The sequence below is a fragment of the Lolium rigidum genome, chromosome 5 (genome assembly GCF_022539505.1).
Source record: "Lolium rigidum isolate FL_2022 chromosome 5, APGP_CSIRO_Lrig_0.1, whole genome shotgun sequence".
Taxonomy (NCBI): Eukaryota; Viridiplantae; Streptophyta; class Magnoliopsida; order Poales; family Poaceae; genus Lolium; species Lolium rigidum.
Window position 1 is genome coordinate 51,570,583 of NC_061512.1, and position 17,501 is coordinate 51,588,083.

The 17,501-nt window shown below is 42.5% G+C and overlaps 1 protein-coding gene and 1 long non-coding RNA gene across 8 annotated transcripts; both read left to right on the top strand.

The window, feature by feature from the left end:
- The first annotated feature begins 1,989 nt into the window (after positions 1-1,989).
- LOC124651258 (pentatricopeptide repeat-containing protein At3g29230) lies at positions 1,990-11,739 on the top strand. 4 transcript variants are annotated; one of them, XM_047190373.1, is made up of 6 exons: positions 4,011-4,235; positions 7,019-7,103; positions 7,786-7,878; positions 8,920-9,137; positions 9,315-9,945; positions 10,046-11,739. In XM_047190373.1, the coding sequence occupies exons 4-6, from the start codon at positions 9,018-9,020 to the stop codon at positions 11,407-11,409; spliced, it is 2,115 nt and encodes a 704-aa protein (XP_047046329.1). In that variant the 5' UTR covers positions 4,011-4,235; positions 7,019-7,103; positions 7,786-7,878; positions 8,920-9,017; the 3' UTR covers positions 11,410-11,739. The 4 variants fall into 4 exon arrangements, with proteins under 4 accessions (XP_047046330.1, XP_047046329.1, XP_047046327.1 ...); XM_047190371.1 differs by having other exon boundaries at positions 9,282-9,945; positions 10,046-11,738; XM_047190374.1 differs by lacking the exon at positions 10,046-11,739 and having other exon boundaries at positions 1,990-4,235; positions 9,282-9,388.
- A 9-nt stretch (positions 11,740-11,748) lies between these two features.
- LOC124651259 lies at positions 11,749-15,944 on the top strand. Of its 4 annotated transcripts, XR_006987329.1 has the most exons (7): positions 11,749-12,344; positions 12,434-12,588; positions 12,745-12,832; positions 13,956-14,174; positions 14,605-14,658; positions 14,730-14,804; positions 15,768-15,944. It is a non-coding gene; the product is annotated as an uncharacterized LOC124651259 (long non-coding RNA). The 4 variants fall into 4 exon arrangements; XR_006987327.1 differs by lacking the exon at positions 15,768-15,944 and having other exon boundaries at positions 12,668-12,832; positions 14,730-15,759; XR_006987326.1 differs by lacking the exon at positions 15,768-15,944 and having other exon boundaries at positions 14,730-15,759.
- Positions 15,945-17,501: the final 1,557 nt, after the last annotated feature.

A 17,501-nucleotide genomic window follows, 5' to 3' on the forward strand; every position in this document is an offset into this window, starting at 1 on the left:
ATGATAAGAAATTTTCCTAGAAGACCTAGGTTTAATCGAACCTTGGGAAGCACTACTAAAATGGTGTAAAGGAAACGTCTACAAGACTTTGCTAGTTGATTTTATTTAATGTTCAAACCAAGTTTGAGGAATGGTTCCAATCAGCGCCCTAGAAGGCCTCCAGCAGCCCCCATTCCATGGTGGAACACTGTCACCGGACCCGCTGCCAACACTTCGCATCGTATGCCTTTTTGCCTGCTTTATCCCCGATGTTGTTGTCACCGATGTGCTTCTTACCCTCAACTCAAGATGTTCTAGCTCTCAGAAATCTGCATGTCGGAGGCGGTTATCCAATGGTTGCTCGCCGACTGCATTGCACTCGAGCACCTGTAGATTCAGGGGATCCACGGGTTCAGGATTCTATGCATCGTCTCGCCAAATCTCCGTACAATTAGTATCACCAACATATGTAGGCACGATTGCCTTATGGAGTTTGAGGAGCTGATCGTTCAAGATGCACCTTGCCTTGATATATTTTTCGCATTTGGTCGTGTATCTCAAAGATCAATAAGGGTCGTGTGCGCATCAAAATTGACATTCTTCGCCTACTTGTCTCCGGAAAGCCTCATGCTTTTTGTTGGAATTATACCAATTGAGGTAGAATATTCATCTTCTTCTTGAAATTAAACTTACATTTTGGTTATAGTTTTATATATGTTACGCCGTCCTCCAGAGAATGATCCCCAATAGCTTGGCAGCATCTATGGATGAAATGAGGGGCTTGATTATATATTATGGTGCATTTAATCTGGATTTAGTTATTGGATTTCTTACATGGTGGGTCGACACCGACAAGAGGAAGCCATACCTCATAGTGAAATTCTTTGCTGCTAAATGATAACCACTCCAGGAAAAGTGTAGAGTTATTACATTGAGTAAATTCTGTTATGAGCTTCGATCACTTGAACAATATTGTATTTGGTAGAAGAACAACCACCATGATTTTCTGAGGGGTTGTGTTTTCTTAGAACTCTTGGTGTTTTTTTTGATAATCAATATGACATATATTTATAGTAAAAGATAGTACATGAGCACGAGCTGACTTCAACGGTTACAAAATAAAGTCTAAAAGAAACAAGCAAACCATCAAGAGCTTGAAATTCTATTTTCTTACATGATACAATTTTGTACTTGTCTGAAGGCATCGAAAAATAGATACCAAACCATAGACTTTGAAAATACCAACGAAGGTTCTCCCATAGTTTTAATTTGAGTCGTAATGCCAAGGCTATATACACACGGGTAGTCATTAAAGTAATCAATCAACATCAGCAACAATACCAACAATAGTAGCCAGGAAAAATAACCTAACAACATGGTCGACATCAATGCGAGAGCTGAGATTACGAATAACTATTGTCGAGGACGTAGCAGCCAAGACAAATACTGCAAGGATAATCCTCCTAGCGGCCACCATGAGAAAAGATCCAGAATCAATCTAGCTAAGCAAGATCTAAAGCCCATACCTAGAGAATTGTATTCCTTCAATGCCACAATTGGCGTCACGAATAATATCTTGTCGTCGAACAAAGGGCTGAAAAACACTTATTGTGGACCATGATATCTCCCCTGAGAGTGGAAGCCAACAGGACGACTACCAAATCTTAACTAATATGTTGAAAACCGTACATTTATTAAAAACTCCACGCATAGATTGGGTTCCCGCACCTCCCGACACTAGTGAGGCTGACCGAAGAAGGGGGAACCGAGCCCATGGAGAAGGCGGAGGTGGGGCATTTTTGTGTTAGAGGTGGCGGTTGCAGGAAGGAGAGGACGTTTCCTATGGATATAGTTAGAACTCTTCCGTTTGATTCGCATGATAGAAATGCATGTGCAAACCTATAAAATTATAAAGATAGAAATTTTAAAATTAGGCGTTTAATTCACAGAAATAAGAAAAACACAGGAATTCTCAGACCATAATCAAATTGTGGCACGATACCATACTCTCTTCCCCAACCTTCCGACCGGAGGTTTTGGCCCGGTCCCGCCTGTCATCGAAGGAAACCGCATCCGCATCGGCTTCTCCTCGCCCGAGCAGCTCCCCTTCCCTCTCCGGCAGTAACCACCGGCCTTTCTCCGGCAATAACCGCCTACCACACGTCCATCTCCGGCGGTAACCACGGCGGCGCTACCGCCAACCCGACCGCCAATGTCCACCGCCGCATCCGCGCTCCGCCCGCCGCCCCGCTGGGACGCGCCGTCGCAGCGCCGGCTCGTGGAGCAGCACCTGGCGTCCCTGCCCCACGGCCTCCCGCGTCTCCCCCACGTGCAGGAGCTGCACGCACAGCTCCTCAAGCACGGTCTCCACCTCGACCCGCTCGCCGCCTCCAAGCTTATCTACTCATACGCGCTCCACCGCCGGCCCACGACCTCCCGCCGCGTCTTCGCCTCCTTCCCCAACCCGCACGCCACCACCTTCCTCCCAAACACCCTCCTCCGCGCCTACGCGCTCAACGCCCTGCCCCACGCTGCGGTCGACGTCTTCTCCGCCATGCCCCAACGGGACAGCTTCACCTACTCCTTCCTCATCAAGGCGCTCTCCTCCGCCGGCTTGCCCCCTCTCCGCACGGTGCACTCCCACGTCGTCAAACTCGGCTCCGTCGACGACACCTACGTCGGGAATGCGCTGATCGACGCCTACTCCAAGAACGGAGCGTTCTTGGACGCCAGCAAGGTGTTTGATGAAATGCCCAAACGGGACACCGTTTCCTGGAACACGGCCATGGCTGCGATGCTGCGGCAAGGGGAGGTTTCCGGTGCAAGGAGGATGTTTGAAGAGATGCCGGAGAAGGACACAGTGAGCTGGAACACCATGCTGGACGGCTACACCAAGGCCGGGGAGATGGGGGAGGCGTTCGAGCTGTTCCAGCATATGCCGGAGAGGAATGTGGTGTCGTGGTCAACCGTGGTGTCTGGTTACTGTAAGAAGGGTGACATGGAGATGGCTCGACTGCTCTTTGATAAGATGCCGACCAAGAACTTGGTGACGTGGACTATAATGGTCTCAGCATATGCCCAGAATGGGCTTGGGGAGGAGGCTGGAAGCTTGTTCACTCAGATGAAGGAGACTGCTGTGGAACTTGACGTGGCTGCAGTTGTGAGTATCTTGGCTGCATGCGCAGAGTCAGGCTTGCTTGCTCTTGGGAAGAGGATTCACCGGCACGTGCGGACCAGACAACTGGGGAGGTCTACCCACGTTTGCAATGCGCTGATTGACATGTTTTGCAAGTGCGGATGTGTAAAACGGGCCGATTATGTTTTTGACACTGAGATTGTCGAGAAGGATGCAGTGTCATGGAACACCATAATTGGGGGGTTTGCAATGCATGGGCATGGAGACAAGGCGCTGGACTTCTTTGCTCAAATGAAGCTACAAGGGTTCCGGCCTGATGCTGTCACAATGATCAATGTCCTTAGTGCATGCACACACATGGGGTTTGTGGAAGAGGGACGCCGCTACTTTTCCAACATGGAGAGGGACTATAGTATTGTGCCACAGATAGAGCATTACGGTTGCATGATTGACCTTCTTGGCCGTGGAGGGCTCATCAAGGAGGCTGTTGACCTGATAAAAAACATGCCTTGGGACCCTAATGAGGTCATATGGGGATCCCTTCTCAGTGCATGCCGACTGCACAAGAATGTGGAGTATGCAGAAATTGCAGTGAACGAGCTCAGTAAGCTGCAGCCCTTCAATGCAGGGAATTATGCTGTCCTTTCGAACATCTATGCAGAGGCTGGGAAGTGGAGTGATATGGCTAAGGCAAGGATGGAAATGAAAGGAACCAAGTCTCAGAAGTCAGCAGGGTCAAGTTGGATTGAACTGGATGAAGCATTCCATGAGTTCACAGTGGGAGACCGAAAACACTCGGACTCTGATCAGATATCCGAGATGGTTGATAGGCTGAGCTCGCATACTAAGGATGCAGGCTGCATTCCAACAGGTCACGAGCTGCTTGTGCAGTGAGTCTTTTGCCAAAGGCATGCTCAATTGCTCATATCGCAGTCATAAACATGGAATGTTCTATGATGTGTTAGCATTGCAGGGTATGCAATCTATATAAGGAAGCACCAGCTCCAGTGAATTCCTGGAATCAAGAAGATGCTATGATGTGTTACAGAATTACCCACGTTGTGCTGGAAACCCAGAGATATGTTCAATCATTTCCCAGCATCTGCTCCTCTGCCATCAGGTTTGCCCTGTCGAGAACTACTACTATGTTAAGACGAAAGATGTTGATGGGATGGACTGACAAAACACTACCAATATAATGCTAGGTTGGTCGAATAGTTCATACATTAGTATTGGATGCTTCACTTCTTCTGGTTAATCAAAACCAAAACAAGCCTTAGGGTAGGGTCTTCTAAAAAATAATTAAGTGAGAAGACCTCAGATTGAAAAAAATAAGAAGACTTTGGTAATTCCATTATAGCGGCAAAGTGATTATGTTGGAAAAGTAGAATAGTTGAGTGTTTTACAATTGCTCATCCCATTTTTGTAAATGTACCACTTCGTAAGAATGTTTTAGTGAGGTAGCACACAATGTTCGTTAGAATTCTTATTCAGGTATCAAGCTTGTATCTCGTACAAGAACTATGTAAATCATTCATTTGTACTTACTCTTAGGTTGAACTTCACGCTTCTTATACATGTCAGTGGCATGCTATGTTAATATGTTATGAGGTCTTTTTTTTTTGTCTATTCTCTTGTTTCTTTGTCTTCTGTTTCAAGTTTTAGCTCACTGCTAAGATTATGAAGGAGCATGTTGTGATGTTTATGATAAATAATCTTCTGTCATGCATCTTCCAGATGACACACACAAAAAGCACATCCAACTCGGTCACATATATTTAGTAAGTCAAATCACCCTGAAACCATATCAAATTATCTAGTAAATGCACCTCACCAGCTAATAATTGAGTGCAACTGAAATTGTAGTACACAACATAATTCACAATGCACAATGAACGGTTTAGATGTAGTTTGTAGATGCAACTTCCTTATTTATTTATTTTGTAGATTTTGGGTGTTTCTAATAAATTCTACGGGCTTTGGACACCACAAGAATCCTCCAACCAGTAAGCCGACGACATACACTTTCTGGAAAACAACATCATTTAGCAAAGATTCTTACATTGAAAGTAGTTATCCTCTTGATTTACCCCAGGAAAAATTAGCTTGCTAATTTATGTCTTGCTCTGACTGCATCGGGTTAAATGCCAAGAAAATATGACTAAAGAGAGGAAAACTGTTAGGTTATTCTTTATCTTTTAGTTGGCTGACAACACCCAACAAACTCATGTTTTAAGTTGTCATGGACAGTGTAGTGTTCACTACATGGTACTCCTTCCATATCACAAATAAGTGACATTTTGGACATGCTTCAGCCAAACTTTTATAACTTTGACTACAAATATCATTTTAATTATTCAGATTAAGAATTTGAAAATCATGTGATGGATTTGTCTTGAAAAGGTATTTTCTAGAATCTTATAAGTTCCTTGGTTTCGGTACATATTTAACTATAGAAATTAGTGGTCAAAGTCACATCTTGAGGACAGTGTCAATGTCCAAAACATCACTTATTAATGATATGGAGGGAGTACATAATAGTCTCAGTTTGCTTGAGATATTCTTGAAGTGCAATAGACCATACTAAGGATTAGTCCGAGTGTTCGGTCTTTCCACTCCTCTCCTAGTTTCTGCCTTGTACAGTTGTACTCCTGTAACAGTACTTTATGTAAATAAGGGTTTTGAACTTTTGATTGACTGATAGAAAAAGCTCAGATCTTTGCTACCATGTCTAAGTTTGCAAGAGATGGCCATGCAAGGACGATCTATTTAACATCAGTGGTTCTAGTTCTACTTAACTTGTCAGAAAATATAAAATAAACATAAAATAGGAATATTTTCTCCTACTGCAGCAAATGGAAGTATCTTGCACTAAGTGCTGACATGGTTTAGCTAATCTTTTGGTTGTACTTCAGTCGGAGCTAACTTGTGTTTTGGAAGCCTTGGAGCAGCACCTCATTAAGCACGAATATAAGCATATACATGCTCATTTGAAGTGCATGACTTTTCCTATGTGAAATGTAACATCCTGATTCTTGTGTCATGCTATTCTCAGTGTGCAATAAGTGTACATCTAAGATGGCAATTGCCTGGTTAGGATAGAAAGCTACTCCTTCGTTCTCTTCAAACACGTTGCGTGGACGAACAAACCTCAGAGGGGTGAGGACCACCAGTGCCTGTCATCTTAGCCATTTCAAATCCATCGGAGCAAACAAATAGAAAAGGGGTACTCATCATAGTTGCTACCCCAAGCATGATCAGCCCAACTATCATTTTATATAAAGAATAGGGGCAAATTAATATAATAATAAAACAAAATTTCTCTTTTTTTATGTATAGTAAAACAAATACCTTATGAACAGTATTTCAAACATACAGAAGTTATACTAAATATGTCCATTATGTAATCAGGTTGTCAGTACTAACTATGATACTTATCCTTGATAAACAATTGTCCTCGGCTGCAAGGTTTTTTCGAGAAGAACTTCAGCCAAAATTTTTGACTACCAATAGCATTGTATAAGAAGTTAACGTAGAAATAAAAATGTGAATGAGTAATAGCTTGGTTATACGAGTGAGCTGTTAGCTGGTTGGCTGGTCCTGCAGGTGGGCGGCCCACCCGGATTTGAACCTGGCACAGAGCAAGTGAGCGCCTCTTGTCGTGTAGGGGCGGCACACGCATCCCCAACCAAGGGAGAAGATTTCTTCTAAAGAAATAAGAAATGGGTCGGTTAAATAATGGAATGTGTTCAAAATCCAGCACCGAAATGACGTAGTGTATCATTAAAGAATACCTTACATATCACTAGGAACAAATGCATTAAAAGGCAAATGAGATCGTAAGTGTCCATCTCGACTTGTCATTGAATTGTAATCAAATCTTTATAATCACTCCTAATAAAGGCCGGAACACGTCAAGGCTTCTATAAAGAGGGTAGGAGCGGGTAGGCATCTTCCATCCGCACCATGGGCTTCTCCTGGTGATAAGGTGAGCTGAAAGTTCTCTCGTGTTCTTGCCCTCTTCATAGTGTTGTCGTTGTCGCTGGTCATGTTCAGGACATGAGGTCAGATGCTTTGTTCTTGGAACTTCCCCCTTCTAGTTTCTGGGTTGTTATGCTTGAATTTTTGTGGGAAATCTGCCCTTTCCCATCTAGTTGTTTTCACCATGCTCTGTTCTTGCTCGTTCATCCTGCCTTGCCCCCTCTTGTTGTGTCTCTTTTATTCCTTTTAGTTCATCTTGCAGTATTTATCTATGGTGCCGAAGGTATGCGGAATTGGTTTGGAAAGTTTTGATCTTTTAGGTTTCTGGGTTGTTATGCTTGAATTTTTGTGGGAAATCTGCCCTTTCCCATCTAATTGTTTTCACCATGCTCTGTTCTTGCTCGTTCATCCTGCCTTGCCCCCTCTTGTTGTGTCTCTTTTATTCCTTTTAGTTCATCTTGCAGCATTTATCTATGGTGCCGAAGGTATGCGGAATTGGTTTGGAAAGTTTTGATTTTTTAGCATTTTGATCTTTGGAATCCTCCCGTCAGATTGTCTTACAGCTCTTGATCCTGTCTACCACTTTTGCCCCTTGCATTTATTCATTTTTATGTGTGTCCTTACTTTCCACAAATGCCAAATTTGAGGTCTCTTCTTGCTGACGTAAGCTGATCGCTCGTCTTGTTCAGACAAAGAGGAATTGATTAAGCTGGCGGACACAATCCAATTTCTTGGCTGGAGAAGACTTCGTAGACACCATTGCTTCACATTTGGGAGCTTTTGTAAGTACGAGATATCCTTTCTTATTTTCTATTGCTTGTTGAACAGAATTATCCAAGTGCCTGTCGAGTAATGCTATCTTTGCTGTGGTGCGAAGTCATGGTTAGCTGGGTTCTTAAACCTTTAATTGCGGTTTAGTATGACTGCAAATCATAATTGCAACTCAGTTCCAGAGCAGTGGCGGAGCCAGGAATTGAACTGAGCCGGGTCGAACAAATAATCTCTAAAAAAATTTAGGCACAAAAGCAAGTGTATTCAACAAAAGAAAGGTCCTAACAGATTCAGTTTCATACAATGTTCAGAAAATCGGCAATCGTTAACTGCTCGGTCGGCTTGAGTTTAGGGATTAATCAAAAATCAGCTTATTATCTGATTTAATCGGTAAACTATTAATCAGCGAGTTTTTTTAAAAAAATTGTAGGCTCTAAGCATTAAAATATGACATATTGCACATGTAAAATTTGTAAAAGAGCACAAGAACAATATTTAATAGAAGTATTACCTTTACTGTATAAGGGAGCGTGACAAAGCTACGGAATGGAAACACCACTATGATTTTTAACTTCTAAGCCTTTATTAAAATAGCAAATGAGCAAGGAAGCCGACGCAGAGAGGAGGCGCACGCGCGGGTGGAGCATGGCGGGGCGGGTAGTGGGTTTGCCGGGCGGGGGCGCGACGAGGACGGCTGGGCGGGATTGGCGGCGGCGCGGCGTGGGGAGTCAGGGAAAAGGAGCCTGGAGGGATTCTTCTCGTCTTTTTTTTCCGCTGGGTCAGCAGGGACTCGGCCACTCAGGCACCCATCTGCTTTTTTTTGTCGATCGGGAGCCGGGTCGAAGACCCCCCCTCGACCCCCTACTGGCGCCGCCGTTGTTCCAGAGTATACTAGTAGAACCATGTGAATGCTCTGAATGAAAGGATACCGAGCTCAATCGGAAAAAAAAACCAAATTGATGCCTTCCTTTTGTTCTAAATATCCTTCTCATTGTGTATATTTGATGATACTGCAATGACCCATCATCTATTTGTGGATATTTATTTATTAGGACTGGGAACAAAAGTTGAAGGCAAGACCTACCTTCCAGGATACTCGGCCATTGCAGATTGTACCGTAAACTTGAAAGGCAATTAGTTTTTATAACACATGGAAAACAAACCAAGTGAGCATTTTAGTAACAGAATCACAATGAGACCCACAAAGGGACCTGCATATGAAATGATAAAGCAGACTATGCTTGCACAGGATGCTACATTACGGAGCCAGGTAGATTTTGATGTTAATATGTGTTCAGTAGTCTTTAGAGAAACAAAGCATTGTTTATATATGTAAATGATGTGTTTTTTCTCTTATACGTATCCATAGTTGTAACTGTTTCTCATTTCTTATATGTTTTTCACGACTTTATAGGTCTCTGAACTTCATCATTTGTACAAGTTTCAGAAATACCTAATGTCATTCCGATCGCAAGGAAAAGAAATATATGTCAATTCTCAAGGAAGAAAGGCCCAGAAAGTTGGGCGTCCTGTTGGACAGGGTATGAAGAAACCATCTGAAAATTTCATGAAGGGAAAAAATTTAGCGTGTGGTTCGAATGGAGTGTCTTTGAGGCATAGCAATAGCGAGTCCACAAAAAGGATGCTAGACATTCAGGTTCCAGCTGATGCATGTGCTGATGATAGTGATGATGATAGTGATGATGATGTGGTGATGATGTGGTATCCAATAAATGATGATTCAGTTCTTGGTACAAATGCGAATCTTAATATTGAGGGCTCCTCGCACATGAACAGGAATGGGATCACTGGTTTAGAGCCACCAGATGTCTCAGCAGTAAATGTTCTGAGTAAAGAAGTGGTAGGGTCATCTAGTACTATGAAAAGGATAGACTTCCCAACTGTGGGTACATCCAGTTCTCAGAACCAGTCTTACTCATCGGGGAGAATGAACCTGAATCTCCCAAGCTTAGAAGACAACTTTGAAGAAAAGCATGTTGGTGCAGCCTCTGGTTCAAAGTTCTTTGCTGCAAATGAGGAAACATGGCGTAGCAATTCATGCAGCCATAAAAAAGATGGTAAGATTTTCTTAATCTAAGTTAGCAACTTGTCTAGCTTTATGTTAACTAATGGCTAAGCATCAATGAACACTAAGTGTATCTTATTTTCCTTTCCTAGATCGAAGCAATGACATACACAACAAAAGTGGTGTTGATTCCTCAACCGCACATTACCTGTCCAGCTCTAGCATCATCAATCCACAAATATTTGCAGCGTCCAGCTCCAATGCTGCACTCAAGTATCAGTGGCAAAGCAGCAGCACCGATTGCAGGGCTAGCAGGCAGTATGCTGACGCTGAAATGCACTTTGCTCAGAATGATCGCCTTCCAGCTGTCCAAGAATATTGTGGCCTTCATTCATCAGTGATTCCTGGAGGTCAGTTTCAAAAGCACTCCCCATTTTATGATTGTCCAAAGGATGTGGATCTGAACAATGGTCCTCAAGATGCAAATACCACTTTGGGACAAGCAAGTGAGAGTACACCAATGGAAATCTCATGGGTCAGAAACAAGCTGTTAAACATGAGGAAGGAAGTTTCCATGAAGAAGTCACAAGTGGCATTGAGCTGTGCGAATGTGCATTCCCAGATTTTGCCTGGTTCCATGGCTTATTCAGAAGGCAGCAGAAGAATATTTGGTTGTACAGTTAGTGCAGCCACCAAGAGAGATTCTGAGCCGTCATCCACTGTACACATGGGTACAGACATCACAGCCTTGATTAAGGGTATAGCTAACATGCAAATACAATCCCAAAAGAAGAAGGATGACACCAATGGCAGGGATCTCATGGACCTGAATGTTGCTCTGCCATTCATGGATGATATGGAGATGGATGTCCACCAGTCAGAAGGCAACAACAGTGTTCCTCAAGAACCAAATGCTCCTTGCATAGACCTGAATGTTGCACTGCCATTCATGAGTGGTATGGAGATAGATACCCGCCAGTCAGGAGGCGACACTGTTCCCCAAGCACCAGATGATCCTTCGAATGAAGTTCTTGCTATAACTGCTGCAGAGAATCTTATTGCCATGCATAACGATGAGTTTCAAGCAAGATCACCTCATGTTAATGATATTCTGCATTGGTTTGCTGACCTCACGATATCTGCAGGGGAGAACACGGTGTTCTATAATACTGAAAGTAACAATGGTGACGGCTCTGAAGCTTTGAAACTGCAGTTGTTTGGAACCAAAGACTCTGTGTACAGCTCAGCGCTGTATACCCAAGACCGTAAGAGCAATGAAGACCATGTCTCTGCTGCAGCTCCAACCTTCAAAGCTTCTGCTAAAGCCAATTCAAGCACAGAGACACCTTCAGAAGATGGACATCCAGAAGGACATTATTCCGGTGGTGCCCTGAAGGCTAGACGACGTTCCTTGCGTAAAGCTCCCTATAAAGCCAATTCAAGCACAGCAACACCTCCAGAAGTCGCCCCGAATGCTAGACGCCGCTCCTTGCGTAGCTTCAGAGGGAAAAAGTAGATTTCCTAGCTGATGGGAATTATTAATAAAGCAGTTTTTCCAGTGATGGAGCTGCGTAGAAATTAAGGAACTGTATCGTAATAAGGAACGTCGCATATGTTCCACAACTCTAGGCTCTAGAAAACTGCATTGGATGAGAGCCTATTGTTGTTATCTATGTCTTTTTACATCGGACTAGCAAGTTTCAGACGCACTCTTTTCCTTACCAGGGTACCGAAAGGGACTGGAAGGTTTTTAATGAGGCGGCTTGCTAGCTTAATATATTGGTTTGTTAAAAAAAGACTCGGATTTGGGATTTATTTTACAAATAAATGTTGTAATATCATTTTAAGTAATCTGGTTATTTCAGTTAGCTCCTGAGCATGCTGGCATGTTGATAGTACTCTGCATTTCTGCTGTGCTGTTATGTTTTAACTCGCTGATGATGTCTGGTTATCATTCTTAGTACTTCTCATGCTAAAAATGTCGCAGGCAAGGTCTGTTGGAGATGGTTCGTTTTGACCATGAAGTGATTGAACCAACTCATGTACTAGCAGTTGAGCAATTTTTACAATCTCCGTCCTGTGTGTGCAGGTGCGCAGAAGAAATATGTAAGTTGAGATAATGCAAAAAGTCCTATCACATGGGTCTTCTTACTGTTGTCTGGCTGAAGCTGGGGCTGCAAAAAGTCCTATACACCGAATTTCCCCGCCCCTCCGACGACCTCCTTCCCTCCGAGCCGCGGACATCCAGAACCATGGGGATGAGCTGATCCCTAGCTTCCGCCCCGGCCACATGCTCCTCCCTTTTCTCCCCCGCCTGGATACCTCCACCCCCTCCCATGTCATCACCTTCCAGCTCGTTGCCGACTGGTACGACTGCAGCGGGTCTCGCCGGGGGCGAATACGATCGCCCCCGCCATCATCGGCGTTGGATCCATCTTCTCCGAGGATGTGGTGCCGACCAGCACAACAATATGCTTTTTTATTTCATTTTTTGAAGATTAGGATTGTGGGCTAATTTGATTTGATGTCTGTTGCTGCAGATAGTTTTGAGACTGGGCAGTTCTGCATCCATGTACGTGATGTGGTTCAGGAGTGGACAGCGACGAGGAGATGCAGCAGGTAAGAGAGATGGGAGCCCGCTCTGCATTGTCCAGCGCGTGGGGCGTCGATGGGGACGGTTATTCGGCATTGCAAGGTCAGTTCCACATTTCTGATCATCATGGACCTGTACATTTTGTCGCAGTTTCACACTGAGCAGTTGCTCTGCATCATAGGATTGGGGGCATGTAGATGCAGCTTATTGAATGTCTAGGGAGGTTCTTAGCGATCACTTCATCTGATGTACTTTCAGGTGAACCTACAAGGAATGGTTAGGAAGTGCATTATGCTTGGGAGGCATGTACGTCTTATGCACGCATATTGGGTACATCATAGAGATGGTAGTGTGTCATCTCTATTATTATTCAGTTATTCACTCTGTTATTGCAGTGTATTGTACCATGTTAGACCTACCATGGACTGTTTTGGATTGACTGATGAAGGCTTTGGAAGCCTCACAATTTTTTCTTTTAAACTGCTCCACATATTTTATTTTGAACTACATTATAAATATGCACCTGTACAATACGATGTTCTGATAGCTGAACTTTACTATGTGAAATTCATTTGATTGACTTGTAAAAAAATTCCCATCTGATTCTCCTCAAATGAAGAACTGAAGAACGAAATTGTTTCGTAGTATGAGAAAGCAAGAAATTATGCTGGTGGTAGTACAGTTAGCCTGAAATCACGTGAAACTTCAATTACTGTCTCCATTTTGATGAATCAAAACTCTAGCTTAAATGGCGATGAATATGATCAATTAATAATTGGTGCTACTACTTCAACAAAGCTACCCTTTTACCTCGCATTTAATCTTGTTCCTCTTTTACACCTACTACATAGCAAAATACTGCCATCCTCATGTTGGCATGGAAGTTCCATGTGGGTTCGTCCAACCAGGGATAGAAGAGGTGTAAATGTAAGGGTAATAGCCAACGGAAATTCAATTTGGCTCTCGGGTGCGTATGCTCCCTCTACCAAGAAAATATATTTCGAAGTGTCAAAAAATTTTGACAAAAAATCCTACATGTACATCTCCACAATATATGTGCGTTCATCAAGTTTCGAGAAAAAAACGATATTTTTTGTGTTCTATTAAAAAAGAGAAAAAATATGTTATAACAAGCTTTATTTTTAGCACCGAATTTTGTCTTTTTTACACAGGCCACAAGACAAGTCGAATTTTCATGAAACAACTTTGTGGACGTGTAGCACATGAAGATGTACGTGCAAATTTTTTGTTTCAATTTTTAATGTTTCAAAATATATCTAAAATGCATTTCAAAATAAAGGGATCATATGATCCCATGTGCCAAAACACCACTCCCTAATAGCCAATAGTTATATACCGATAGAATATAATAGTAGTTCAACGATTTTTAGCAACTGCACAATTGCTTTAAGGACATACCATTGCATTATTCAATAAGCTGAACACTCCATGACTTCCTTGTCATGCAGGTAAACCATCCATTTGATGCTCAGGCTGATGTGACTGTTCTGGACAGCAGATCGTCGCATCCACAACATCGCCTTGGCCCGGCGTGCACTGTTCGCTGCTTCATGCTCTTCTCACTGAAGTTGTTCCTCTCTAGTGAACTCAAAGTGTTCTGGGAGGTGCTAGGCGAGCGGCAGTGTGGAGTTAATCTCCTTCCTAATAATCGCTAATCTCTCCTGGTGGTGAGTTAATCTTTAGTATTTTTGTTTGAGTTCCGTGTGCTGATTGCATTCGACAAAATAACTAGCTAAGGTTCCATTTTATATACTTTCAAGGTCTGCAGCGTTGAGGTTGATAAATGTTGACCATGTTTACCTATGTATGACGCTCTTTTTTTTGCATTTCTGTGCATGTATGTGACTCTGTAGGACCCTTGCATCCAGGCATTGCTAGTAGCATCTATCTTTTTTGTGTTCTGCTGTTTGTTCACACGTTTGGTTCAGGCTAAGATATAAGTACTTTGAGGCTATGTTGTTTGCTAATTCATTATCCAACTGTTAAGATAAACTTATCACCATAGTCTGCTTACATGGCACCAATTTACTTTACATGCATATTTGTAGTGATCACCATGCCACTAATATAGTTACCCGGCTATTTCTGTACATGCAGTTGAGAAAGGTTGGTGACTTCCTCTTCTTACTGTTAGATGCAGCAACCACAAAAGTATGAACTGTCACTTTGTAAGTCAAGTTGAAATACAATTTGGGTTACTGAGCTCTGATAATATTTTGCAGCTCCAGTATGGGAACCCTGATGCTGTGCTCCTTGCTAAATGCTAACCATTGCAAAGAAGAATGGGAAACACTTTGGTAATTGACTGAATACATTCCTTTTTAAATTACCTAACCATATACGTGCACCTCTGATCTCATAAGTTTCATGCTTGGAGTTAGTTCTATTGAACAACTATATATTTTTTTCTCTTTTACACTTGGTTGGGGAGATTATCTTTATGACACTAGCTCGACAAGATTGACACTAGCTCAACAGAGAAGGTATTTTGGGATTTGACATCCGACACTAGGAAGTTTATCCATGACACTTAATCTGTAAGTTTGTAACAATAGCTGGTGAATGACCTTAGTGTAGGATTATGCATGCACTCCTGAACTTTGTGTACTCAGCAAATGGGATAGAAAAAAATTGTAAAAAGCAATGCTGTCTGGTCTGTACCTGTTCCCACCAAAGTGGAATGGCTGGAACAATAATATCTGCTTTCTTTTAGGCAATTTTCGCCCTGTTTATGGGCATTTATTGCTCATACCCAAACAACGCAGCACCAGAATTGACTACATGGTTTTGTATTTTTATGTTTGGACAGTACGAAATACCTATATGACCTAATGTCTTCCTTCTACCATTTTAACATCATCGGTGCCATTTAAGAATTAATATTAAAATCTAATGTCTTCCTTTAACAATTTTAAGAAGTGGTTGCCGTTTATAAGATTAATATTAAAATAATTGTGCACTCAGATGGAATGATGTCTTCTTCTGTTAATGTTTGGTCGAGTGTTTTTCTTTTTCTTTTTGATCAATCATTTGTTCCTACATTGGATGAGAGCCTATTGTTGTTATCTTTGTCTTTTTACATCAGACTCTGCTTTGAGATTTATTTTACAAATAAATGTTGTAATATCAGTTTTAAGTAATCTGGTTATTTCAGTTAGCTCCTGAGCATGCTGGCATGTTGATAGTACTCTGCATTTCTGCTGTGCTGGTATGTTTTAACTCGCTGATGATGTCTGGTTATCATTCTTAGTACTTCGCAGGCAAGGTCTGTTGGAGGTGGTTCGTTTTGACCATGAAGTGATCGAACCAATTCATGTAGCAGTTGAGCAATTTTTACAATCTCCGTCCTGTGTGTGCATGTGCACAGAAGAAATATGTAAGTTCAGATAATGTAAAAAAGTCCTATCACACTGAGCTTGGGTCTTCTTACTGTTGTCTGGCTGGGCTGGAGCTGGGGCTGCGGCTGTGGCTCAAATTTTTGGTCAGGCTATTGCTAGGGCTAGGCTGCAGAAATCCTATACAGCGTCTTTTGCAGCGTGGAAGGAGTGCGCCGCGTACCCTTTACACTAGCGGGCCTGGCCCAAGTAGCTCGCTATAGTGTGAGTTATCTTCTCTGGTCTTTTCCTTTTCCGATTTATTTGTACGATGTCCAGGACTCCGGGTTGGTCTCCTGGTTGTCTGCTCTGGTTTTTTAGCCTGTTCCTGTTTCGTCTCTTTCTTTTATCGCTGGTTTTCTTTTCATTTTTTTAATTTTTATGTGTGTGAGGGAGAAACTATTCATATTTTAAAATTCTTTATATGGACTTTTGAAAAACATTCAGATTTAAAATGTTCATATTTTGAAATTTGTTTAGATTTAAAAATGTTTATATTCAAATGCTGTTAATATTTAAAAAAAATCGGATTTCTGAAAATTTTCAGATTTTAAAAAGTTATTTGCACAATTCTGCAAAACCAAAACCAGGCAGAAAACCAAAAGAAATCTGTCGGAGAAAACCATAATTAAAACCTTACTAACAAAGCGCACATGAGGATCAAACACAACAACGGTAGCCACATTAATGGGCCTGGCCCATCAGCTGACTCTTTAGGCGGTGCGAGGCTGCGCCCACGCCGCAACAGGCGGTGTATAGCACCTCCCCCCAAACCTGATGTCTTGGTCTGCCTTATATTCCTAGTCAGCCAAGAAGGCCTGGCCCTATGTAAGGTGAAGCACAATTATTTCTAAATTGTTCGAAAAAATAGGAATGCCCAATTAAGAAAAAACTAAGTGAAGCAGAAGACAAAAGAGTGAGTCATACCCTCACTCTACCCACATTACCCATCCTCCTACGCAGTCTTTTCTCACCGGCACTTTCGTGTAGTTGTCTCAGTCTTCATTTTCCTCCTCACCGGTCATTGTCATTATAGGGCCTGTAACTACCCGTGTCATATGAACACCACCATACTTGTCCTTGCCATCGGCTCCCTTATGATGACCTTCTACCGGTCGCCTAACCCTCGAAGCTCCATCACAGCCCTCGACATGACACAACACGAGGGGTTTGGAATTTGGGTGACAATAAGTTTGAGACCCACTGAAGTGTACACAATTTTGGAGAAAACTATTCTGAATATCTAGCATGGAAAAACATTAAAATTAACCACCAATATTTTTCCTAGAACACATGCAAGGGAGTAACCAATCCAACATCAAGCGAGGAATGCAACATCTTATGCACTACCTCTAGTATTGCGGGACGACTTGGTTTCTGCCACAACGTTGTCGACCATGGCATCGGGATGAGGGAGGATATTCGAGATGTGACGGCCGGGTAGATGTTTTTTAATGATGTGACAAAGAGTAACTGTTGGAGGAAACCCCAAGCTGACCAGTCGAGGAGAAAAAGGTATGTCCCTCGTCAACAAACCTTACACACTAAGGTTAAGCACAACTATTCCTAAATTGTTCAAAAATATAAATGCCCAAATTTAAAAAAATTAGTGAAGCACTA

Excerpts from the sequence above, each read along its gene's own strand:
- LOC124651258 (XM_047190371.1), top strand. The coding sequence starts at position 9,018 with ATGGAAAACAAACCAAGTGAGCATTTTAGTAACAGAATCACAATGAGA. Across the intron at positions 9,138-9,281 it reads ATGCTACATTACGGAGCCAG|GTCTCTGAACTTCATCATTT; the intron begins GTAGATTTTGAT and ends ACGACTTTATAG. Across the intron at positions 9,946-10,045 it reads ATGCAGCCATAAAAAAGATG|ATCGAAGCAATGACATACAC; the intron begins GTAAGATTTTCT and ends TTCCTTTCCTAG.